At 46.6% G+C, this 26,114-nt stretch overlaps 2 protein-coding genes and 1 non-coding gene across 8 annotated transcripts in view; all 3 read right to left on the bottom strand.

Annotated features, from left to right (window-relative positions):
* The window catches only part of Polr3e (RNA polymerase III subunit E), a 32,293-nt gene extending 29,402 nt beyond the window's left edge, over positions 1 to 2,891 (bottom strand). For all 3 annotated transcript variants that reach the window (XR_005286303.1, XM_038338126.1, XM_038338132.1), the window contains exon 1: positions 2,768 to 2,891. The gene's annotated coding sequence lies outside the window, so the exon portion shown is untranslated. The remainder of the gene's footprint in view (positions 1 to 2,767) is intronic.
* A 176-nt stretch (positions 2,892 to 3,067) lies between these two features.
* Trnal-aag lies at positions 3,068 to 3,149 on the bottom strand. Its single transcript has one exon. It is a non-coding gene; the product is annotated as a tRNA-Leu (tRNA).
* A 12,554-nt stretch (positions 3,150 to 15,703) lies between these two features.
* Eef2k (eukaryotic elongation factor 2 kinase) overlaps positions 15,704 to 26,114 on the bottom strand; it is a 59,992-nt gene continuing 49,581 nt past the window's right edge. For all 4 annotated transcript variants that reach the window (XM_038337784.2, XM_038337780.2, XM_038337799.2 and 1 more), the window contains 5 exons: positions 24,778 to 24,912; positions 24,445 to 24,633; positions 22,929 to 23,053; positions 20,072 to 20,250; positions 15,704 to 15,938 (listed from right to left, as the gene is read on the bottom strand). In XM_038337784.2, coding sequence (XP_038193712.1) covers positions 15,829 to 15,938; positions 20,072 to 20,250; positions 22,929 to 23,053; positions 24,445 to 24,633; positions 24,778 to 24,912 — 738 coding nt within the window. In that variant the 3' untranslated portion in view covers positions 15,704 to 15,828. The remainder of the gene's footprint in view (positions 15,939 to 20,071; positions 20,251 to 22,928; positions 23,054 to 24,444; positions 24,634 to 24,777; positions 24,913 to 26,114) is intronic.

The raw sequence follows: 26,114 nt of genomic DNA, 5'->3' as shown, positions 1-26,114 counted from the left end.
ATCTCATTTCTAAAATGGACTCTCTCCCTACTTTTCAAAGTTGAAAAGCCCCCCCCCAACTCCTTTCCTTTCTCTGGCCTCCACAGCACATTATCACAGTTTATGCTGTATCTGTCCTTCCTGCCATTAGACTGTAAGCTACACACAAAGCTACTACTTTGTGCCTTGCTGTACCCCTGCCCTCCAGAACTCAGAAGGTACAGTTCAGCCTCTTGGCACCTAAACATGTGCACTGCAAGGATTCTGTGGAACAGGGGGCTCCGGAAGGGTTCCGAGCAAAGAGCTGAGGTGGAGAGAGAGACAGGCTGGTAGAATATGGGCCATCACAAGATAATGGGGGCATGGAGGGCAGTCGGACTGAACCATTTAAGTTCTCAGCAGCTGCCACTGTGCATCTGCACTGGCTGCCAAGTGTCACAGGTATGTGTCCATCAAGTACAGGCAGCTGTACTTGGTGACCAACTGAAAGAGGACTTCAGGGGGAATCAAGGAAACACAGCGCATGCAAAAGGAGGCTGTGGCCTAAGAGAGTCTCAAGTCCTAGTTACTCTTTCATGGTTGAGATTCTGCCCAGTCCTGGGAATCAGGCCCTCTCTGGGGAATGACAGAGGCTCCTCCCTCTGGACACCACACCTGACTGGGTTACCTCCCAGCCAACAGGATCCAATTCGGTGGCTTTCAAAGGCCCATGCCCAATAACCTTTTCCCATCAACGGTGCAGCAGACACATGAAACGCCACAACTGAAGCAGTTCTTTGTGTGACATGACTGTTACATGCCACACAGTCATGTTTTCCACCCTAACCCATGCAAAATAAAAATGCTGGTGGCAAGACTCCCCCTCCCAAGCCAATCCATCATTCACTAATAAATCTTGACCTGCGATCTTCATAGTCAACAATCCAAGAAGCCTCCTGAGGCAGCTGTGAAGGCCCATGCCTGTAATACCAGCTCTAGGGAGGATGAGGGAAGAAGGTAAGTGTGAGGCCATCCTGGGCTATTACACAGCAAGGCCTCATCTGAAAAAACTAAGAGACACAAAACAAACAAAAAAAGCTTCCCCAGGGTCACTCTTTCCTATCTCCAATTCTCTAGAGACAACAACTACTCACAACGCTGTCTCTGCCCAACCCTTCAACTGCCCCATAAAACAAAATCCAAACTCCCTTCCGTGGGCCTTTAAGACCTCACATGATCTTGCTCCTGCCTCTACACAACCAACTCCACGGGGCCTAGGGATCTACAACTGATCCTTCAACAGGCCAAGCCCCTATCACCTTGAGGATCTCTGCACAAGAACCCCAGGTCATTCCCGGGATGCTCATTTTCCTTAGACGTAACCACCTCCACTTCCTCCAGGACTAGACAGCTTCCCCGAAAACCCAACATGAGCAGCTGCTTCCAACACCTTCCATCATTAGCACAAGTCCTTTTTTTCCCAAATGCTCCTAACCTGGACCTTCTCCATCTGTGGCTCAGGTGTTGGCGGTCCTCTGCACTAGACTTTAAACTCCAGGACGGCTTCTCGATGCCTCAACCATAAAGTGGACATGGTAATTATACTTCATCGATGTTCTAGGAGCATTGCTTTTAAAATTAAAACTTCACGGCTCTTCTAACCCCTAATGCCATCTGGCACCAATATAGTACCAAAAAGTATTTAACCTCCTCAGCTGTGCAAGTCAAACTTTAGCACCCAACTTAGAAATGATTTGCCCAAGGGCACAGCCCCAGGGAAGCGTATAATCAAGAAATCTGTCTAGTTGATGTCTAAGAGCCTTCATTTTTATTCTTAACCACTATGCTGCACACATCTTTGATAAAAGGCAGTATGGTATAGTGGGTAAGAGGTTGGACTCCCGTGCGAAACCTTACAGGTTCAAATCCCACCTCTACAATGTACCAGCTGACTAAAAGCATGAATTGCATAACCTTGGGTCCTTTCCTATTTTCATCCCTAAACCGACAATAAAAAAAAAAAGCACCGACTTCAAAGGGGGTAAGTGGAACCTATAGGAAGGGCTGTTGCTACGTGGCAACATGTTTTCTTCCAACATAAGATGGGACGAAGACAGCCACAAATGACAGAGGCACGAATGTCACCCACCTTACCCTCTTTAAACCTTGAAACAGGAATCCTATTATCCCCACTTCACAGATAAGGGGAAGATCTTATCTTTTCGCTCCAAAACCCAGCAACCCTAAAGGTAGAATTCCAGGACCACCCGGTCTATGTACCGCCACCCCCGTGACTGTAGGGTCCCGGGGTTCACGCAGGAGACGCCGACCCTGGTCAAGCACACACATCAATGAATGAGGTACCCCCGGCCCAGCAGGACCAGGAAGGAATTGAACCGGGGTTCGGCTAAGGCACAGTTAGGGCCCGCCATGCGGGCGGCCCCGGCGTCGCCGGTGCTCAGGCGCCCTTCCCGCACCTCCGAGAGCCGCCACGCCACCGGGCACCAGTGCCCTCGCAGGTGCGGCTCCGGAGTCAGGCCCGGGCGGGGCAGCGCGGCCGAGGCCTGAGTCAGCGTGGGCCCCACGGCCGTCGCCTCCCCGACAACCAGCCGTGCGGAGCGACCCGAGCCCAAGGGAGGCTGGGAAAGACGGGCGGCAGCCCGTACGCCCCTCCCGGGTCCCGGGAAGCCGCGGCCCCTAGGCACGCAGCGGCGCGGGCCTCTCCGGCCTACTCGGCAGAGCCGCCCAGATCCCCGCGAGAGGGCGACAGCCGTGGCCGGAATCCAGGGGCTGCAGAGTCGGCACTCACCTCTCCGCCAGGGCCGCGCGCAAGAGGCAGCAACGGCCCGGGGACCGGTGGGCTGCGGAGACGGTGGCGGCCGGGTCTTCTATAAGGCAGCGGCCATGTTGCTCCTGGAGAAACTCCGGCGGACACGTGGGGGGAGCGGGGCCGGCCCTCGCGCTTCCTCTTACCCACAATGCCCCGCCCCGGCGCGCGCAGGCCCGCCCCTTCGCTGCTCGTGGTGCAGAGGGCGCAGACCGACTGCAGGGGTCGCCGCTGCGGCTGCAAAAGAGAACCGAGAGCGAAGGCAAAAAGGAACACTGATCCTGGCAGCGGTGGGATTCGAACCCACGCCCCCGAAGAGACTGGAGCCTTAATCCAGCGCCTTAGACCGCTCGGCCACGCTACCCAGATGTCAGCGTGGCCTTCTAAGAAGCTACTTAATGCTATTACATATGTATAGCGTCCTTAGAATTTTTCTGGAGTTGGATTTGTATCTCCTCTACCCCTAACAGAGATCGTCTTAAACAATATTGTTAAAACGCCAACTATTAAAAGAAAATTATTTAAATCCAAGCTTGTTCCAAGTAAGTTTTAAAGCAACAAGCAGTTAATTTGCGTTCAGAGTCAAAAGGGTTAAGGCGTTCAGTTAAGTCTCTCCGTTACCCACATCACCCGAATTAGGTGACTGATCCTAGAAGTGGCTCTCACCCGAGCTCCGAGAGCCGAACCATGACCCCAGGTCTAGCTGAAAAGTTACATACTTAAATTTTTAGTACACAACTCCTATAAAGACTTTGCAGATAAAAAAAAAAATAAAATCTTTGTAATATTTAAAATAATATTCTTTAACCTTTGGCTCGCCCCAGTTTCCTCGTAACCACCATTATCGCCTGATTACACATCCTTTCAGATCTTTTGTTGTCAGTTTCTATGGATGTTTATCTCCATGGAAAATAGTTTCGCTCATATTGTGTATGGGTTGGTATATAAATATTTATTAACATGCTAACGTATACACAGCTGGCTAGCTTTTTCACCAGACTTTTTATTTTTCTTTTGCTTTTATCAGACTTTGTTTCTTACGTATTTGTGAGTGTTAATGTATACATACAGACTTTTATATTTATTTTATTTATTTGTTTATGAGCAGAGGTCAGAGGACTATTTACTGGAGTCTATTCTCTCTTTCCACCATGTGGGGGCAGTTTAGATTGTCAGCCTTGGCAGAGGCAAGTGTCTTTACCCACTGAAATATCTCACTAGCCCCGATACTTTAAAAGATTGAAAAAAAGCACAGTGAAAAAGACCCATATTTCCATCATCTAGAATTAAACTCATTTTTGCATATACATTTGTACACACATACACATGTATTTGTTGTTTTGAGTCAAGGCTCATTGGGCTCAGGCTGGTTTTGAACTTGTTATCTCGCTAAAGATGTGTTTAAACTTCTGATTCTACTGGTACCATCTGATTCTGGCTAATTACTGTTAATATGGCGTTTTGCTTCTAATTATTTTCTCATGTATATAATTTTCATTAAAAGTTAAACAGGTAAGGTCTCTTAGATGCCTCAGTGGGTAGGGGTGCTTGTCGCTAAGTCTGAGAACCTGAGTTCAATTCCTGGGACCCACAAGGTAGAAGAAGAAAATAATCCCACAAGTTGTCCTCTGATACATATACCCATACAATAAATAAATAAATGAATAAATTTAAGTTAACATAATTTAATATACTTTTTGTTTGTTTTTCAAGAGGGTTTTTCTGTGTAATAGTCTTGTCTGTCCTGGAACTCACTCTGTACTGAGTGTTCAGGCTGGCCTTGAACTCACAAAGATCCACCCGCCTCTGCCTCCCGAGTGTAACACTATATCTTAAAATATGGGCTGAGCATAATGGTGCACATCCGTGGCCCCAGTACTCAGGAGGCAAATGCAGGAATATTCACAGCTTTAAGGCCAGCCTGGTCTACACTGTGACAGAGCATGTTTCAGGACAGCCTGGACTACATAGGGATACTCTGTCTCAAAACAAAAATGATTAAAATATTTAAAAATATACTGGACTATGAGAAGTTAAAAACACTACACTCAGAAGGTCCTCTCAGTCAGGTGTGGTGGCGCACACCTTTAATCCTAGCACTTGGGAAGCAGAGGCAGGCAGATTTGGATCTCCATGAGTTCGAGGCTAGCCTGGTGTACAAATTAACTTCCAGGACAGCCAGATCTGTTACACCAGGTGTCCCCTCACAAATATCACTCCAGTTTATAACTAATATAAATTTGATATGTATCCTTCTAATAACATCTCAAGCTTTTACATATGTGAATCCATGAGCAATATACAGAGTGCTTTTCTGTGTTCTCAAAGGATGCCAACGCCGTTGCCTTTTCTACCCTATTACTGTGTTTTGAGATCTATTATACTAACTCATCCCACACTATAAATAAGCAATATTTGTTTTTAAGTTTTCTGGGCAGTGTTGTGGGAACTATCTCTGTACATGGCTTCTAGTCTATGCATGGACATTCCTCCATGTTTTCTCCCAGAATTGAAATTGTTGAATCATATGTACATTTTCTTTTCTTGGCTGGAGGCAGGTGAAGGAGTTGAAATAGGGTCTTCCTCAGTACCTCTGACTGTCCTGGAACTCACTCCGCACAACACCCAACAGGTTATTAATTCTTACTGAGTCAATTTTGGGGGGGAAAAAAAAAAGCCATTCACTTGGTTTTTCACATTCGTTACTGTGAAGTTCTGAAATCTCCCTCCCATCCCTTGTGCCTTTCCTTCTTCTATAACCCGTGTCTTTTCCTCTTCTATTTTCCCCTTCCTTTCCCCAGCACGATACAATGAACCCAGACATTGCTTAGCCCGAGTCACCGAGGTAATCCTGCCATAACTCCACTTGGCTTTCTAAACATCCCCTTAGGAAGCCACACAGACCTCATTTGGGGTTGGCACAATCCTAACATTTGGGCATTTTAAGTTTTCTTTCCCTAAATCCTCTTTAGTTTCTTGAGATTTTGTTTTATTTTGTTTTTCTTTCTATCCTTCTGCCTCTAACAGCTGGTACAAAGCTTTCATGGTCCTGGGCAGTTGGTTGCTTTTAAAAATAAAGCAGCCATCTATTGGAAATGGGTCAGGCATGCAGAAGTCCAGGGCTAAGTGGAGACTAGCCTCCAACAGCTCAGGACATGTGCTTGCCTGGAAGGACTGTTTGTGAAATGTGTCCCTACAGCAGGAGACCCGCAAGAATCTGTGTCCAGGTCTGCTCTTTTAGGCAGTAGTAAAATCTCAGAAATAGTCCTTGGTGGCACATTCGTGCTAAACAGCCTACAAAACACTCCCCAACCCCAGGCTCCCGGTCCCTCAACTAGTTAATGTGATTTAAGGGAGATATAAGATTCAGGATTCAGGTTGCACAAACTGTATTTTCTCATAAGAATATGAATTAAGACATGAATAATTCTGAGTTGAGCTGGAATTATTCTCTGAAACTAGAAAGGAGATTTGGGGGTGGCTATATTCTGGGACAGGATTGCAGGAACCAAGAAAGCCAGCACACATGAACAGAGACTACTGGCTGTGGTGGCACACTGGGGACAGTGGCACACACCTTTAGTCCCAACACTCAGAAGGAAGAGGCAGGCAGATCTCTGTGAGTTCCAGGACATCTTGGTCTACAGAGCGAGTTTCAGAACAGCCAGGGCTAAACAGAGAACCAGTGTTTTGTTTAAAACAATAAAGTAATTAATTAATTTAGCCCGGCGGTGGTGCACGCCTTTAATCCCAGCACTCAGGAGGCAGAGGCAGGCAGATCTCTGTGCATTCGAGGCCACTCTGATCTATAAGAGCTGGTTCCAGGACAGGCTCCAAAGCTACAGAGAAACCCTGTCTCAAAAAGCCAATAATAATAATAATAATAATAATAATAATAATAAAACTAGATTTTTTTTTTTTTTGGTTTTTCGAGACAGGGTTTCTCTGTGGCTTTGGAGCCTGTCCTGGAACTAGCTCTTGTAGACCAGGCTGGTCTCGAACTCACAGAGATCCGCCTGCCTCTGCCTCACGAGTGCTGGGATTAAAGGCGTGCGCCACCACAGCCCGGTTTAAAACTAGATTTTAAAAGGGCAAGAGCAAAGAGCAGCACCATAGAGAAATCCTGATGGTTTTCCTGCTCCTACCCCCAGTCCTCTTGGAGACATACCTCTATCAACACAGTTCCCTCTTCTGCCAAGTTAGCGATACCCAGTAGCTGTCAAATTATATCCAATAATCCATTTAACCAAGGGAAGCTGGAAATATCCCTGCCAAAGCTCTCTAAAGTAAGTCAGGTCTGTCTCCACCAGCACACACTGAGCAAGAATTAACAAGGGTATGGAATGGCGCCCCTGAAGTCGGAGAGTGTTTCCTTACAGTCCTGCATTCCCTTACACAGACTCCTGCGACAATCAAATGCAAAGCCTCGAACAAGCAGGAGCAGCAGGATTCATGCCAGTACCTTGGAACGGCACAGCGTGGGCAGAGTTGCAGTGACTTTTAATAAAGCATTCTGTCCAGCCTCGTCTAACAATGACTAATCATGTTCTTGTCCTAGTCCTACATAATGTCTCTGCCCAGCCAGAGGTGAGAAGAGTGGTTGTCCAGCTTGCACAGGGCACTTTGCCTGGGAGGGACCTGCAATAGCTCCTCTTCTTATGGCTGGGCTAGAATACCTGGCACCATCAACTTAAGAGGGATTTATTTTGGTTCACAGTTTGAGTCTGATTCACAGTCCATCAAGGCTGGAAAGGGCTGGGGGCAGGAGTGTGAGCCACCCACATGCCAGGGGCGGAGAGATGAATGCTCGTGTGAAACCCACTTTCTTGTTATTCAGCCCAGGACCCCAGCCCATGGGATGGTGCTGCCCATAGTTAGAATGAATATTCTCGCCTCAGTCTATCAACTCTTAGAAGAACAAACCAAAGTATAATTTCACCAATGCTCACACTGGGAATCAGGGTGTTTATTGGCCATAACTTACAGAGCAAGGGTGAGGGATTTCTCTGAAGTGCTTTGGTAAGTCTGAGGCTGCCACAGCAGAAAGTCTTTACCCCAAAGGGACGATGGCTTTCCTACAACTGCCTCCTCCACTAACCTCCCTCAGTCTATAAGCTCTAGCACTTCCCCAGACCCCAAGACCACCAGCAATGAGGACAGAATTGCATACAAATTGCTGGGTTGAGAGACTGGAATCTCATGTGAGGGTTCAAGACCTTCTCCACCTGCTCCATTTTCCGAGGGAAGGGACATCAGTCAGTAGTCCCTCTCGGAGCAAATACAGCTGATATGATGATGATGATGATGGCCGCTTTGCCGGGAGGAGCAAGTTCTACAATACCTATCTAGGAACTGGCTCACAGACAAGCCCAGAGGTTCGTCTCCTCGGTGGTTCTCATTGAATTGTTCTCCCAGGAGGTCCTCACTTGCAGCAAAACTGTAATAGAATTTTGATGTATGCAATAAAGCATACCTGCAAAGTTTACCATTTCTCTCTAATCTTTAGGGCCCTCGCCCTTCCGAGATCTGTCCTTTTCTCTTCCTAGCGTCCATTCCATTTCCAGTCCACAGACTGAACTTTATCCACTTGTAACTAAGTGTTTTAGGTTTTGGATTTTGGAATATTTGTGTATACATATATGCTGAACACAAGACTCAACATGGACCATGTTTATATATATTCTCTATTGTTATCATTATTAACATTAGTGTTCTCATGCAGCCCAAGCTGGCCTTGAACTCCACATGGAGCTAAGAATGACCTTTGATCCTCCTGTCTCCACTACACCTGTTTTGTTTTGTGAGGGGTTGAGACACGGTCTCTCTATGTAGCCCTGGCTGTTCTGGGACTCTCTACATAGACCAGGCTGTTCTTAAACTCACAGAGATCCCCCTGCATCTGCCTCCAAGTGCTGGGTTTGTTTGTTGTTAGGAGTCAAACTTGATTTATGTTATGCAAATACTCCATGAGCTGAGCTAAGCTTTGCTTTTTTTGTTTTTGGAAGAATAGCCAGTGTTCTTATTCTTAACCTCTGAGCCATTTCTCCAGCCCAGCCCTTAAATCTCTGTCTCTCTGTCTCTGTCTGTCTCTGTTTCTGTCTCCCTCCTTCCCTCCCTCCCTCCCTTCCTCTCTCCCTCTTTCTCTCTCTCTCTCTCTCTCTCTCTCATCCTGGCTGGCCTGGAATTCACTGGAATTTATTATGTAGACCAGGCTGGTTTCGAACTCACACAGACCTGCTTGCCTCTGCCTCCCGAGTGCTGGGATTTGGGATGGCCTACACCTGTGTTCATGGTCACTCATATTTAGCTCCAGATTAAACAATCTTTTGCCATACACCTCAAAGGGTGTGACAAAAGATTGTCTATGACAATAAGCAATGACTTTGCTTATATAATAAAAAATAACTCTCAGCCAAATTGTGGTGGTGCACACCTTTAATCTCAGCACTCAGGAGGCAGAGGCAGGTGGATCTCTTTGAGTTTGAGGCCAGCCTGGTTGGTGGTGGCACACGACTTTAATCCCAGCACTTGGGAGGCAGAGGCAGGCGAATCTCTGTGAATTTGAGGCCAGCCTGGTCTACAAGAGCTAGTTCCAGGACAGGCGCCAAAGCTACAGAGAAACCCTGCCTCGGAAAAACAAAACAAAACAGGCCCATATTTCCGTATGGCACAAGAGCCATAAGCCTGGTTTGAGGTTTGAGGTGGTGACGTAACTCTGCAGACAAGCTGGCTCTGCCTAACAATAGTGCTCCTTCCACTTTTGTTATAAATGTAGATCACCTGAGGAGAGGTGTTGGCTGAAGCTGATCAGGATGTTTGGTGCTCCTTCCTTTCTTTTGTAATTTGAAGGATGTCTTATAGAGATGCTGATTCAGGCCTAGTGACGGCTAGAGTACTCGCAAACAGGTAGATGCGAACGTGACAAAAGGCCATTCACCTGGTTACCTAGGAGACAACCTAATGTGTTTTCCTTTTCAGCTTATGTGATGATATATAAACTGTTTGGAGAATAAACGGAGAGATCTTGCCCTTCAAGGATAACCATGTAAGTTGTGTCTGATTATTCCTCGCGACTCCGTTCCAGTCTAGTTAGGGAAAGATAATCTTATATGTTGGACCCACATGGGCCTCGACAAAAAACAAAGAGAAAAATCGCAAATGGGGTTCTAAATTGTTTGGGGGAGTTCTGAGTGTGGGAGGGTTGTGGCTGTGGCCTTCCTTAGGGGTCAGATACCCTTACAGGTTCTTACAGTTGCTTTCTGTCATTAGGTTGGAAGTTACACAATGCCTAGCATGCAGAAAAGGCAGGTAGAGCATTTTTTATATTAACTCTGGAAATTTCTATTAATTTCTGTCTTAGGTTTTTATTGCTGTGAAGAGACATCATGAACACAGCAACTCTTATAAAGAAAACTTGTAATCGAGGACTGAAGGGGACTCGTTTAGAGTTCAGAGGGTCAGTCCATTATGATCATGACAGGGAGCATGGCAGCGTGCAGGCAGATGTGGTGCTGGGGCTGAGTGCACTACATCTTAACTCAACAGCAACAAGAAGTCAACTGTTGCATGGAGAGAAGCTTGAGAAAAATACTTCAAAGCCTGTCCCCCACAGTGACACACTTCCAACAGAAGGCGTGGCTCAGATTAAAGGTGTGCCCTCTAGAGTTAAAATCTGGATTAAAGGCATGTATCATCCAGCCTCTTCTATAAGGACCACACTTCTCTGAAAGGCTACACCCCTAACAGTGCCACTCCCTATGATCTTATGGGTGCTAAATACATTCCAATTACAATTCCCCACAATAAAGGACTTCACTTTGCTGTGCCTGCTATCCCAGCAGGATACTGAGGACACTGGCCCCCAACACAAAGGTTACAGGCAAACAGGTCTGATTGATGATTTGATGATTCAGTGTTCATTCCACTGATCCACTGCTTTAAAGTCATTTTGAAAAGGGCTTTTGTGACAAACTCTGTGTGGTTGAGGTTGGCTTTAAACTCAGAATCCTCTTGCCCCAGCTTCTCAAGTGCTGGGGTTACATACATGAACCACCATATCCAGCCTGTGGATTTGGGATCCAGCCTCCATGGGTCTGCTGACTTGGTAGCAATCTATACATTTCCCAGTCTCCAGACTTCTTGCTGTTGACTCCTTTGTCACTGTCCTTATGAGCTTGTCCCCAAAACATACAATAAAACTTTTGTAAGTCCCCTATTATTGTCAATAAAAAGTCAGGATGACTTAAATATACCTGATCATTCTACTGCCATACAGTGTTAGGATAAAGTTCCAAAATATTGTTTTTTGAGACAGGGTTTCTCTGTGTAACAACCAACCCTGATTGTCGTGAAACTTGCTTTGTAGATCAGGGTGGCCTTGAACTCACAGGGATATACCTGCCTCTGCTTCCCAAGTGCTGGGGTTAAAGACATATGCCACCACTTCCCAGCTAATGTTCAAATTTTTTAAAACCAAAACACCATGATCTCAAGTCCAAATGCTCACACCAGACACTTCTAAAGCCCTGTAGAAAAAAGCACTCAATTCACGCCGTCTTCTCAGAAGCTGAGGACAACTCTGAGGGGCCATGATCATTGTTTGACAGATGGGCAAATCAAAAGCATTCATAGATGTTTATCTAAAACAAACTGATAGTATATGGGCCAGATCTGGAAGGCTTGCTTTATTAGAATTTATTACATATGTTAAAAATTAGGATCAAGGGGCTGAAGAGATGGCTCAGAGGTTAAGAGCATTGCCTGCTCTTCCAAAGGTCCTGAGTTCAATTCCCAGCAACCACATGGTGGCTCACAACCATCTGCAATGATGTCTGGTGTCCTCTTCTGGCCTGCAGGCAGACACACAAACAGAATATTGTATACATAATAAATAAATATTTTTAAAAAATCAGGATCGATCACACTTTTTCTGCTGTGCCAAAAGCCGGCACGGGGTCACATTGGGCCCACATCCCAGGTGATGCAGCTCATGTTGACGGTGGAGTAGCACTGCCCTTCCCTTCCTCCAGTAAGCCTGTGGCTTGCTTCAGGCTCCATGTGGCTAATTTTTGATTTGTATGTTTTTTTTTTTTTTATATAGGGAGGGAGAATTTGAGAGTGAGTGTGAATTTGACATAGTAGAGAAAAAATATATCGGGAGAGGCAAGCTGGAGAGAATATACCCAAAATTGCACCTGTAGCTCCGGCCAGTTGCCTTGGGACGGTCAGAGATGAAATGTAGGAGGTGCAAATCCAAGCAGGGAATGGCATGGTCTCCTCGCTTCCCTGCTTCCCATTCATCTCAAGCTGCACACACTTGTGTAAACATTTGTGAATTTTTTTTTTTTTTTTTTGGTTTTTCGAGACAGGGTTTCTCTGTGGCTTTGGAGCCTGTCCTGGAACTAGCTCTTGTAGACCAGGCTGGTCTCGAACTCACAGAGATCCGCCTGCCTCTGCCTCCCGAGTGCTGGGATTAAAGGCGTGCACCACCACCGCCCGGCAACATTTGTGAATTTTCACACCACACTTAGTGATTCAAAGGTGCTGGGAGGAGGAACAGCAAGGAGGGGAGGGGAAATAGCTCAGTGGGTGTGCTGGTCTAGAGGGCAGGGAGCGGGATTATTCTGAAGCAGTGAAGTCTGAGAATGTTCTTTCTTACGTCCATGAAGCCTGCATTGTGTATGATTTGCAGTGCTGGGCCCAAACCCAAGACCTCGACTACATGCTATATGTATACTCACCCCAACCCTGTTTCATTTACGTCTGTCACCTGTAGCAAGATTGAGTGGATCACATCACAGTTAAATGCTTCTCTGGAAAAGAGCAGCTTTCTGGGCCCTAGCTCTAGCTGAGCCTCTAGCTAGCAGTGCCTCTGGAATCTTCTGAAGCCCTTGTTTCTGTCTTTGAGATGAAGGTACCACACGATCAGTTAATCTAGTATCCACTTCATGCACTGGAAGACAGAACTGACTACAAGTGCCAGGCACTGCTGTTACCCTCCCTGAGCTGAACCCAGCACACAGGGAGAGAAGATACCCTCACCAGCTTTTGAAGACATAGACTGGGCTTGGGAAGAGAAATAACCATTTCTGCAAGTTGTTTTATATTTTATTTTTATTATTTTATTTTATTTTGATTTTTCGAGACAGGGCTTTTCCTGTGTAGCTTTAGAGCCTTCCTGGAATTTCTGTAGACCAGACTGGCTTTGAACTCACAGAGATCCGCCTGCCTCTGCCTCCTGAGTACTTGGATTAAAGGCGTGCGCCACCACCTTTTTTTTTTTTTTAATCTCATTCTGTAACCCTGGCTGGACTGGAAGTCATCATGTAGCCCAAGCTGGCATGAGACTCACAGTGACTCTTCCACCTCAGCCTCCTAAGTTGTGCTATGATTACAGGTTTGGGCCACCTGGTTTTTTTTTTTTTTTAACAATTTATTTTTATTTTATGTGCATTGGTGTTTACATGTTTGTGTGTGAGGGTGTTGGATCCCCTAGAACTGGAGTCACAGACAGCTGCAAACTGTCAGGTGGGTGCTTGGAACTGAACCCCAGTTTTCTGGAAAACCCCAGTTTTCTGGAAGAGCAGCCAGTGCTCCTGTTAACTGCTGAGCCATCTCTCCAGCCCCCCCCCCCTTTTTTTTAAAGTGACAGAGACTTAGTATATAGTTCAGGCTGGCCTCAGTCTCCGAGTGCAGGTATTGCACACCAGGCTCTTACAGTTCGCTTTCCATCTGCAAGGCCTTAGAGCATTTGCTCAGCTGTGCACCAGGCTAGCTCAGCCTCCAGGAGAAAAAGAGACCACATCCTGGCATTAAGGCCACGTGGGTGGAGCAACTTGCTGGCCTGAGGCTGTAAGTGATCCAGACAGGGACCAACCAATGGGTAGAGATATGAGTTTGAAATCCCAGAATTAGGAAGGATAAGACAGACAGATACCTGGAGTTCACTGGCCAGCCAGCATAATCTATTTGGCAAGTTCTAGGCCAGCGAGAGACCCCATCTCAAAAGAAAAAGGTGGCTAACACCTGAGGAACAACTCCGAGGTTGTCTACTGACCAACGCACACTCCAGACTTAAAGGACAGTTACCCTGAGAGACTGTCACAATAAACTGCCTTTCCTATCTAACAAATGCACCAGTTTAAAACATCCGCGCGACAGCGCAAGCCAGAGAAGAAACTGACAAGCACCAGCCTCTCAGAGAAAACCAGCTGTGATGGTGTCAAGTGCAAACCCCAGGGCTTCACAACCTGTGGTGGGTGAAAAGGAGCTGTCGAGGATAATTTTTGCTTTTTCATTTCTTTTACACTTTTATCGATGTGTGCATGCGCGCGCGCGTGCATGTGTTTGTAGGCTCCACCGTGCCACACCACACAGGCGAAGAGCAGAGGATAACTTGCAGGAGTCGGGTACCCGGGACTGGCCTTCGGTTATTAGGCTAGGCTGGGCAAGAACCTTTACCCACTGAGCCATGCTAGCACCTCACCAGCACCAGCTCTATTTTGGTTCTTTCGGTTTTTGTTTGTTTGGTTTTGGGTCAAGGTCTCACTACACAGCCCAGGCTAACCTCAAACCTGGATCACCTCTGCCGCTACCACTTGGATACTGGGACTACAGATATGCACCATCAGTCTGAGCTTGCAGGGTTAAATTGGTTCTGCTTATCCCTCAAAGTACCTACACTCTAGACTTTAGAAACTAGTACTTCTACAAGCTCCTCACTGGGCAGGCTCAACAGGGAAATCCTAAAACGGCCTGGGTTGTTGTTATTGTTTTGTTGTACCCCCTCCCCCCGCCTCCCTCCCCCCCACCCGTTTCTCTGTGAAGCCCCGGCTGTCTGGAACTCGCTCTGTAGAGCAGGTGGAACTTCAGAGATCTACCTGCCTCTGCCTCCTCCCCCTCCCAAGTGCTGGGATTAAAGGTGAGCGCCACCACCACGGGGCTAAAAAGGCCTGTTTTAAGGAGCAGGTGATTTGTATGTTGCACTCTGCTTTTCTGTTCTTTAAAGCAAAGACAGAGGGCGCTCTAACATCTGTGGTGGACCACAGCAGGCCGTTCCCTTGGCGATTTGGAACACCAACAGAAATCACAGGCATATTAAATCGGAACTCCTTTTAAAGAAAAAGCTCATTAAGTCACAACCCGGCCCTGGGGAAACACCCAGAACTAATGAGTGTTTACACTCTTGCCTTCTTGTTCTCAGACATCTTAGACATTTCCTAAAGGGCTGTAGCTGAAAGCCACTTGCTGCAGATGACCAGAAAAATCCAGCTTCAAGCGGAAAATGCCAAGGACAGTAGGCTGGGAGTAGAGTTTATAAAATATCACCACATCAAGAAATGACCGTGAAATCTGCACAAGGATGCTTCAGTCCCGTCGTGGATGTGGCCATGGGGGCGCAGAGGCACTTCTGTTCGGAGGTTAATCTGCTTCCGCATCCACCAATGCACGACTCAGAGGTAGCAAATATGTGTACAAAACACAAACCTGTTTTGTAAAGTCTACAGTAGGAAGCATGTTTAAAAAATGGAATTTGGCTGGACACCAAGAACGCAGTGGTACATAGTGGAAGGACATCAAATGAAAAACCTTATAATCTCCCTGGGGTGCGAAGGAACCTGGGATTGAGTGATCTCACACCTGCTGGAAAAAAAAAAAGTCCATACACCTCTCAAAACCTAAAGACAGACATCCATGGGAAGTTAACAGAACGTTCTCTATCGGATTCCTAATGCAGGGCCTGGAGACACTGGGGTGACTCTAGACTGCACAGGCTCAGCCCTGATACTGTATGTTCAGTCTGACAGAAAGACATGTTCTTACATCTCATGACAAAAAAAATGGGGGAAAAAAAGAAAGAATATCACCCCTAAGGGGCAGTTATGGTATCTCTGCCAGATACAAAGACTTTGTCAAGAGTCAAATACAAAAGTGAATTTATAGCATAATTAAAACTACTTTTCCCCTTCCAAAAGAAATCCGCCCTTTCTCTCCATCCCCAGCCCTTTTGCTTGGGACCAGCCGGCAGTGATCTTATGGGACAGTTATTCCTCCATCTGGGCCCAGGCCTCTTCTGCCTTTTCATAGTACTGGTTGGCTAGTCGGCCCTTCATGGCTTCCATCGCAGCTTCGGCTGCTTGGGTGTACAAGTCTCCTGAAAGACAGCAAAGTGGGCACAAAGAGATGAGCCATTTGTCTTCATCAAGCAAGCAAATTTCATCTCACCCAAAAGAGCATCTGAGGTTTCTATAGCAACCTGGCCTCCTGTATGGTATGATTCAAGTCGCTGGGGGTAGCGTATGATTAAACCTGGCCAGTCAGAGTGCTCTTCGATTCTCTGGTATTGCTGTGGAACTCGAGAGCTTGCATGCCAGGCAAGAGTTCTACCGCTGAGCCACACCCCCAACCTGAAGTCCAGGGCAACCAGTCTATATGACAGACTCAAAATTGATAAGAAGTATCTAATATTAGGGGCTAGAGAGATGGCTCAGCAGTTAAGAGTGCTTGCTTCTTGGGTTAGAAAGATGGCTCAGAGGTTAAGAGCACTGACTGCTCTTCCATAGGTCTTGAGTTCAATTCCCAGCAACCACATGGTGGCTCACAACCATCTGTAATGAGATTTGGTGCCCTCTTCTGGTGTGCAGTCATACATGTAGGTAGAACACTATATACGTAATAAATTATTCTTTAAAAAAAAAAAGTGCTCCTCTTCAAGAGGATCCTAGCTCAGTTCCCAGTAGCCACACTGGGCAGCAACTGCCTGTAACACCTTGTGGGGCTCCAGCACCCTTTTCTGGCCTCCATAGGTATATATACACATGGCATACATTCACACATATACACACATAAAAAATAGTAACTTTTTAAAGTTTTAAGAAATCTTTCATATCCATCAGATTATAGTAGAAAAAAAGTGATATATTCACTCAGTGACATATTATTTAATAATAAAAGAAATGAAGAGACTCAATGTGTAAAGACAATAATGACATAAGTTCTATCCCTAGGAGTGACACGGTGGAATGAGAGAACCAATCCCCAAAGGTTGTCCTCTAATCTCCACATGCACACATACACAGATGATAAAAATATTTTCTTTTAGCTGGGCGCAGGGGCGCGCATCTTTAATCCCAGCACTCGGGGGGCAGAGGCAGATGGATCTCTGTGAGTTTGAGGCCAGCCTGGTCTACAGTGAGAGTTCCAGGACAGCCAGGGCTACATAGTGATACCCTGTCTTGAAAAAAATTTTTTTTCTTTTTTTCTCTTTTTTTTTTAATTTTTATTTTTTTTTGGTTTTTCGAGACAGGGTTTCTCTGTGGCTTTGGAGCCTGTCCTGGAACTAGCTCTTGTAGACCAGGCTGGTCTCGAACTCATGGAGATCCGCCTGCCTCTGCCTCCCGAGTGCTGGGATTAAAGGCGTGCGCCACCACCGCCCGATGTTTGCAGTCACGGTACAAACTGAGATGTGTTTGTAACCAGCTGGATTATACAAGACCTCATCTCAAAACAGAGGGAGGGATGAAAGGCTGTAAATTCTACCCTAACTAAAGTACACCGCTCAGAAAAGGCCACATATTGTGTGATTTTTCTTGTAAACTGAGTCCTGAACAGGTCATTTCTTAAAGACAGTAGATTAGTGATTATTGGGAAGGGATGGGAGGCTGGAAGTGATTGCTAACTAGCATAGGATTTCTTTTTCAGTGGGCTAAGGTTTAAAGCTAGGTAACAGTGGAGGAAGATGAAATGTTATGAAAATTTCAGCTTCATTTTTTCAAATTACGAAACCTGTCCATAAATTCTAATATATAATTGTCCCTCACGGGAGGTTGGTGCCAGGATCCACCAACAACAGCAAAATCTGCTCAAGGCTCCTGGGTGAGTGTGTCCTATTTGCATAATGGCCTATACATCTTCTCCCTTTTGCTTTAATCATTTCTAGATGACTCGGGACGTCATGTATGGTGCCCTGCACCATTCAATGCATGCTGTGGTTTGGATGTGGAATGCCCTCATAGGTCCCCGTGTTTGAACGCTTGTTCCTCAGCTGGTGATGCTGCTTGGGAAAGGTACAGAACCTTGAGGCAGAGCCTTACAAGAGGAAGTGCCATCAGCTTTGAAGTTTTATAGCTTGCCTTACTTCCTGTTTTCCCTCTGGCTTCCTGTGTGTGTGTGTGGTAGTTTGAATAAATGGCCCCCAAAGGCCCAGAGGGAGTAGCACTATCAGGAGGTGTGGCTTTGCTGGAGGAAGTGTGTGTCACCGGCTTTGACGTCTCAAATGCTCAGACCAGGCTTAGTGTATGTAGCATTCTTTTCCTGTGGCCTTCAGACCCAGGTGTAGACTCTCAGCCGTCTCTCCAGCACCATCGCGGCCTGCAGGCTGCCATGACTCCTGCCATCAATAAAGGACTAAACCTCTGAAACTGACAGCCAGCCCCAATTAATATGTTTTTCTTTGTAGGAGTTGCTGTGGTCATGGTGTCTCTTCACAGCAGTAGAAACCCTGACCAAGACACTGTGTAAGGGTGAAATCCGGTCCTCTTGCTTCCTGACTGCTGTGTCAGGCTCTGGCTCTTGATGCCAAGCTTTCCCACCATAATGGACTCTAAGCCCAAATCCCTTCTGGACAAGTAAACCAAAATCAATTCTTCCTTCTTTTAAGTTGTTTTTTGTTGAGGAACTCTTATCATAGCAACAGAAAAGTAACAAACATGGAGAAGACTACTCAGTGACACAGGCAAATACGTTTCCTTTTTTGAGACAGGGTCTATGTAGCCCAGACTAGCCTGAAACTTGAATTTCCTTATAGCCTCAATGCTGGGGTCACAGGTGTACACCACCACAAGCTTTACAGGTGCAATGGGGGAGTCCAGTGAGAGGGCTCAGCAGGTAAAGGCAATTGCTGCCAAATCTGCTGACCGACCCGAACTTGATGGCTGGGTCCCACGTGGTAGAAGAAAGAACCGACTCCCACATATGCTATGGTGTGTGCACGCATTCACAAACGCACAAGATAAGTAAAGATAGTAAGCCTTTTTGTCTATGGACGCAAAACTCGTAAATTGGGAGGACTGGCTGTATCCTTATTTGATTTATATACATAAATTTTGATACCTTCTTCTGTCTCTCTGCCCCCCTTATTTTTTTAAAACATTTATTTATTTTATTATGTAAACAATATTCTGTCTGTGTGTATGCCTGAGGGCCAGAAGAGGGCACTAGACCTCTTTACAGATGGTTGTGAGCCACCATGTGGTTGCTGGGAATTGAACTCAGGACCTTTGGAAGAGCAGGCAATGCTCTTAACCTCTGAGCCATCTCTCCAGCCCTTAAATTTTACTTTTAATATTTAAGTACTTGGAGGGGGTGCATGTGCCAGGGCAGAGGTGTGGAAGTCAGAGGGCAACTCTGTGGAGTCAGTTCTCCTCCACCTTTACATGGGTTCTGATGATCAAACTTAGCTTATCAGGGTGGCCTAAGAACCCCCTTTTTGTTGTCCCCTTATTTTCTGAGGCAGGGTCTCTCCCACTGAATCTAGAGATTGTTATTTCAGCTGGACTGGCCAACCAGCAAGCCCTCAGGAGCCACTATCTTTGCCATCCCAAGACGGGGATTATACGTATGAATATCACATCCTGCTTTTAAAAGTAAATAAATAATTAAAAAGGAAACAGAGAATAATATAAAATTAAAACAAAAGTGTGAGGGACTAGAAAAATGATTCAGGGGTTAACAGTAAAGGACTAGAGTTCAATTCCCAGCAGCCATGCTGGGCAGCTCCCAGCCTCCTGTAACCTCAGCTCTGGGGATCTGACACACTCTTCTGGCCTCCCCAGTGTTCGCTCTCTTTCTCTCTGTCTCTCTCTGTCTCTCTCTCTCTCTCTGTCTCTGTCTCTGTCTCTCTCTCTCTCTGTCTTCTCTGTCTCTCTCTCTGTCTCTGTCTCTCTCTCACACACACACACACAAACACACACACATAACTAAAAAGGAAATCCCCAGCACCTTCATAGCAGCTCATGACCAGCTCTAACTCCAGTTCCACGAGATCCAACTCTCTTCTGGCCTCTGAGAGTACCAGGCACACACGGCATACACGCATGTAGGTAAACACTCATACATATAAAATAACATGTGATAAAGTAAAAATAAAATATTTGTCTGTGTACCATCTCTATAAAGACCCCTACTGGGGAAAGCTACTCATCTGGGGACTTGTCTAATTCCAGAGGGATGAGAACTACAGACCTTCCCCAGCCCCATCCTACCCCAGGGAAGGTCTGTGAGCCTTACCTGATCTTTGGGGGTTCTTGTCCAGTCCGAACCCTCCGGTGAGCAGCATCTCAGCCTGTCTGGCCAGCAGCGCATACTGGGGCTCGTCCTGTACTCCGTCGTACTCCCCACCCTCGTCACAGTCGGTTGTCTCCAGGGCCGTGTTGTACCAGTGCAGAGCCTCTGACCAGTCTTGGTGCCTTGCCAGGCGACATGGAGGGGAGAAGGACGTTACCGTGGCATGGTGTGGGGAGGCAGAGGACCACTGAGTTGGAAAGGCAAACCTGGGACCCCAGTGGGACCGCCACCTCTGGTCCACAAACTATAGCACCAATGGCCACCACATTTAAGGGACACCTTCATGGTGCAGACTTTCTATGTTTCTGGTTCATTTTTTTTTTTAATTTTTGTTGTGTTTTTGGTTTTTTTTTATATTTATTTATTTATTATGTATACAATATTCTGTCTGTGTGTATGCCTGAAGGCCAGAAGAGGGCACCAGACCTCATTACAGATGGTTGTGAGCCACCATGTGGTTGCTGGGAATTGAACTCAGGACCTTTGGAAGAGCAGGCAAAGCTCTTAACCGCTGAGCCATCTCTCCAGCCCTTCTGGTTCATTTTTTAAAAAATATTTATTTATTTATTATGTATACAATATTCTGTGTATCTGCCTGCAGGCCAGAAGAGGGCATCAGATCTCAGTTCAGATGGGATGGTTGTGAGCCACCATGTGGTTGCTGGGAATTGAACTCAGGACCTTTGGAAGAGCAGGCAATGCTCTTAACCGCTGAGCCATCTCATCTCTCCAGCTCCTCTGGTTCATTTTTGAAAAATTCAATTTATGTGTCCCTGAGTGTGTATGCCACACGTGTGCACATGTACAAGGAGGCCAAAGGAGGAAAGGGATCCACAGAGCTGGAGCTACAAGTGGTTGTAAATTTCCTGTTGCGGGTGCTGGGAACCGAACTCAGGTCCTTTGGAAGAACAGAGAGAGCGCTTCACCTCTAAGTGAACTCTCCAGCACCTATATAGATAAATTCTCTCCCACCCAAACCAAGACAGGTTTCTCTGTGTCGTCCTGGCTGTTCTGGGTTCAAACTCAGAGATCCGCCTGCCTCTGCCTCCCAAGTGCTGGGATTAAAGGCGTGCGTCACCACCGCCTGGCTCAGTTTCCATTTTTATTTCGAAGGGATCTTTCCTTAACGAAATTGGTACAGTATGACAAGCCCTTCATCAGTGGAAGGAGAATTCCTTGGGGAAGGTGTGAGGAAAGCCAGATGGCAGAGGACAAATGAGCATCATTCCTTAGGTGACAGCCACTTTGGTTTTTTTCTTGAGACAGGGTCTCTCACTGATCTGAAACTTGCCAACGACCCCAGGGGCCTGCTGATTTCTGTTCAACTTTTTCTAAATGAGTTCTGGGAACCAAAGTCAAGTTTTCATGTGCCAGGCAAATAATTTATTAACCAAGCTACCTCCCCAGCAAAGGAGGTGAATTCTTGATACTAAAGAGAAGGTGCCCGCTGAAGAATGTATCTCCCCGCCGCCTTGGTTTTTTTTTTGAGACAGGGTTTCTCTGTGTAGCTCTGGCTGTCCTGGAACTAGTTCTGTAGACCAGGCTGAGATGCTAGGTTTAATATTCAGCACTGTATCATAAGAATACAAATTACAGGGGGCTGGAGAGATGGCTCAGCGGTTAAGAGCTTTGCCTGCTCTTCCAAAGGTCCTGAGTTCAATTCCCAGAACCACATGGTGGCTCACAACCATCTGTAATAGGGTCTGGTGCCCTCTTCTGGCCTTCGGGCATACACACAGACAATATTGTATACATAATAAATAAGTAAATATTTAAAAAAAGAATACAAATTACAACAAGAGTAGGGAAAAGCAGTCCCAATCACCCCAAATTCTATTTTCTATGGACAATCATACTAACTGCATAACCTTTCCTGGTTTCCCCCCCCAATCAAATCTTTACATTTGCTGACAAAATGACTGCCATCTATTGCATGTTTTATGTGTGAGGCACTGTGGGAAAGGTATTTGATCTACTGGTGCACCCGCACCATTAGAGAGATACTATCATTATTCCTATTTCACCAAATGAAGAAACTGAGGACAGAGAGGTAAAGTAACTTGCTGAAAGTCACTGAATTGGAATCAGAGCTAAAGAGAACTAAGGCTAGAGCCCATATCTGTTTGTCCTGAACCAAAGAAAAGTGACCTGCCTGATGTGGGAGGGTCTTCTGTTTGTGTTGATTTCATTCGTTAATAAAGAAACTGCCTTGGCCAGCCCTTAGGTGGGTGGAGTAGACAGAACAGGAAGAAGGAAGTGAGGCAGATGGCTCAGTCAGATGCCACGCCTCTCCTAAGTTAGACAGATGCCATGCCTCTCCTCTCTGAGCCAGACGCGATGAAGCTCCAGCCCAAGATGGACGTATGCTAGAATCTTCCCAGAAGGCACCACTTTGTGGTGTTACACAGATTATTAGATATGGGTTAATCAAGATGTGAGTAAGAGGCTGAAACTAATGGGCCAGTCAGTGTTTAAATGAATATAGTTTGTGTGTTGTTATTTCGGGGCTTAAGCTAGCCAGGCCCAATCACTACACCTGCCGGCTGGAGAGATGGCTCAGAGGTTGGGAGCACTGGCTTTTCTTCCAGAGGTCCTGAGTTCAATTCCGAGCAACTACAAGGTGGCTCACAACCATCTGTAATGAGTTCAGGTGCCCTCTTCTGGCGTCCAAGCATACATACAGGCAAAACACTATACATAATTATTAAAAAAAAAAAAAAAAAAAGAAAGAAAGAAAAAAGAAAAAGCAACCTCCGTGGTCCAGATTACACCAACATTAACCACGTGACAGCCATAGTACCTGTCTGGGCTGAGGTTCAGGCCGGTGTCAAAAGCTCGGGCCACTAGGATCATGGACTGCCTGTCACCAGCTTCTGCTGCCTTCAGTAAGTAATCAAAGCCTTTTGTCTTGTTCTCCTCTGTGTCCTGTCAAAGGGAAAGGACACAAACAGCACCTGAGTGTCTGAGGGAGATGGCAGGGCTCCTTTGTCCACCTCCACGTTTCTTAAGTCATTGTAAGAGTTCTGGGCTGGTAAGTTCACGTCCACAGCTTTTAGTATACCGATGAACTTGTTTAGGTACCCCACCATGGATTTAGGAAACTAAATGTTTGCCAGGCTTTGTGGCAGGCACCTTTAATTCCAGCATTCAGGAAGAGGCAGAGGTAGTTTGAGGCCAGTCTAGTGTACAGAGCGAGTTCAAAGACAGCCAGGGCTATACAGAGAAACTCGGTCTCAACAAAACAAAACAAAACAAAAACCCCTACATTTTATTGTGTTTACTTATTTATTTATTTTGTGTGTCAGTTTGCATGCGCCACAGTGCATATATGAAGGTGGGAGTTGGCTCTTTCCTTCTACCATGTAGGACCCAGGGTTTGAACTCAGGATCTCAGACTTTTACGGCAGATGCTGTAACCCACCGAGTCATCATGCTGGCTCAATTTCAAAACATCTTAAACAATCCAAAAAAGAAACACCAGACCCCACAAATCACAGATTTTCTCTGTACCCTCATCTCTCCACCCTACCCTGTCCAGAGGCAATGACTTTCTGTCTCTGTGGGCTCTGAAATGTGTCCTATACATGGACTAGAGTGATTTAGCATGTGGCATTTCGTATCTGGCTCTGTCACATAGGTTGGAGCACATGCCTGTGCTTCACTCATTCTCCTCATCAAACACTGTTGCACCTGTCTCTATCCATGCCCGAGAGAGGGACTGCTGCTGCGACATTCATGTGCACACACGCACACAAATACGTGTGGACACACAGCTGGCTGTTTCAGACAGGATCGTATCCTGTAGCTCAGGCTGGCCTGAAATTCACAATCCTGCCACAGCCTTCTGAGTACCGGGATGACAGGGTACATCACCACACCTGGCTTTGGATGTTTTGTTTGTTTGTTTCGTGGAGACTGTAAGAGACAAAGGAATCTCCCCAGAGCTTCCAAAAGATGACCATGGTAATTTGCCAGGATGTGGTAATTTGTTATGAGGGTCTCAGGTAAACTGGTACATTTCTGAAACTACACCTGAGTAGCCAGTCAAAATAGTTAACTTACTATTTCGAAAATGAGAGCGAGGTGGTGGTGGCGCACGCCTTTAATGCCAGCATTTGGGAGGCAGAGGCAGGCGGATCTCTTTGTGTTCGAGACCAGCCTGGTCTACAAGAGTGAGTTCCAGAGCTACATAGTCAGGCCCTGTTTTGAATAAAGAAACAAAATGAATCCTCAGGGAGGTGACCACCGGAATGGGGGTAGTAAGTGGTGGACTGGCTGAGCACTCCACTTTAGGTAGGGGCCACACATCCCCTCACCTTCAGGGAGACATCAGCCAGGATGTGGTGGGGCAGCTGAGAGTACATAAGTCCCAGGCCCACGATGGCCTCCAATTCTCCCAGGTCAGCTGCGTGCTCCAGGTGGAAGATGGCTGACTCTCGGTCCCATTCCTCATCCTTCTCACAGAACCGCCCACCCTCGTGGTATCGCACCATGGCCAGATGGACCTGCCACAGAGACCACAGTGTTGGTCTGGCTGCCTAGAGGCCAAAGCCATGCCCAAGGGCAGCCCAGCCAGCCTGCAAGAAGAAGCAATTAGTGGAGGAGCAGAGCGAGCCCTGCGTGGGCTCTGGAATGGGCATCCCCCATACCTTCCCCAAAACAGACTTCCCGATTTTCCTTTCGAGGTCCAGAGCGTTTAGCCTTTGCACTTCGAGGGCCACAGCCGAGGGCCTAGGCAGGTGCAGGCGGGAGGAATTGAACTGGTTCCACGTCTCCACAGAGACCTGATGGGAGAGACCAGGTGGATGGAGTTTAAAGGCCAGAGAAGTGAGGGACTGGGACTGGGTGTGCTGTCAAAGAAGTAAGTCATCATAAAACAGGAGGCTGGCTGGCAAGCGAGGGGAAGGAACCCCAGTGGCATCCAACTTTACTGGACAAGAGTGGCTCCCAATTCTTTTGATTTGTTCCTGACAATTTGAACAAGAGCCTTGTTATGTAGTCCAGACTCTGAACTCACTATGTATCTTAGGCTGCCTTGCATTCACGATCTCCCAATCTCCCTTCCTCAGACTCTCAAGTGCTAGGATTGCAATGAACCCCCCATCCCCTGGCCCCATCCCCAGGGCTCCAATTCTTTCTTTCTTTTTTTTTTTTTAAACTTTTGTTTTTGTTTTTCATTATACAGTTTCTCTGTGTAGCCTTGACTATCAGGCTGGCCTTAAACTCATACTCAATTGCCACCAGCTCATGGGTACTGACAGAGGGCAGCCACAGGACACAATGACCCGCGGAACAGACCACAGTGGCCCCGAGAAACACTTCCCCTCACTAAATCAGCCCGAAGCTGCAGCTGAGGTTTGACGCTAAGCCTTCTCTCCTAGTTTCTTCACACCAAGCCCCAGCAAAGACTGACTCCCACAAACACGCTGGCTTTCTCTGTGAGTCAACCAAGATAAAGTGAGTAACACCACGGGGTACTTCAGGGAGCACAGGCAGCTAAATTCTCTGCAGCCCTGGAGCAAGAAGGACCCAGCCCAGAGCGCCAGCAGTGACTCAGCCGAGCAACTCTGTCCTGCTCCAGGCTGAGAAGCCTTCATCTGACCACCAGCTGAGGAAAAAGAGTCCAGCCAGCTGGGGTGGCTGGGTTAGAAAGTGCCTCTGGGCTCCAGATATGGGCAACAGGCTTCAGGAGGAGAAGGACTCTGCAGGCAGGAAGGACCCACTTAGCAAACAGTGAGAGGTATGGCATTCACACTGTGTTTGAGAATTGGAACATAACAAGGCAGTAGGGCCAGCCTTTCCTAAACATGCCTGACAGCCGCTACCACTGAGACACTTGTCGTTCACATTGCGGCCAAAGGACAAGTGCATCAAACAGTAGGTAAAATTACCCTCGGCTCATGTTTTAAGCGTATATGAAACATACACGATGAATCTCATGGTTAGACTTTGGGCCCCTCTCAAATTGTCTGTCTGTGTATATGCC

The sequence above is a fragment of the Arvicola amphibius genome, chromosome 1, assembly GCF_903992535.2.
Source record: "Arvicola amphibius chromosome 1, mArvAmp1.2, whole genome shotgun sequence".
NCBI lineage: Eukaryota > Metazoa > Chordata > Mammalia > Rodentia > Cricetidae > Arvicola > Arvicola amphibius.
Note: the sequence above shows the minus strand (reverse complement) of the source record. Positions and strands in the feature narration are given on the sequence as shown.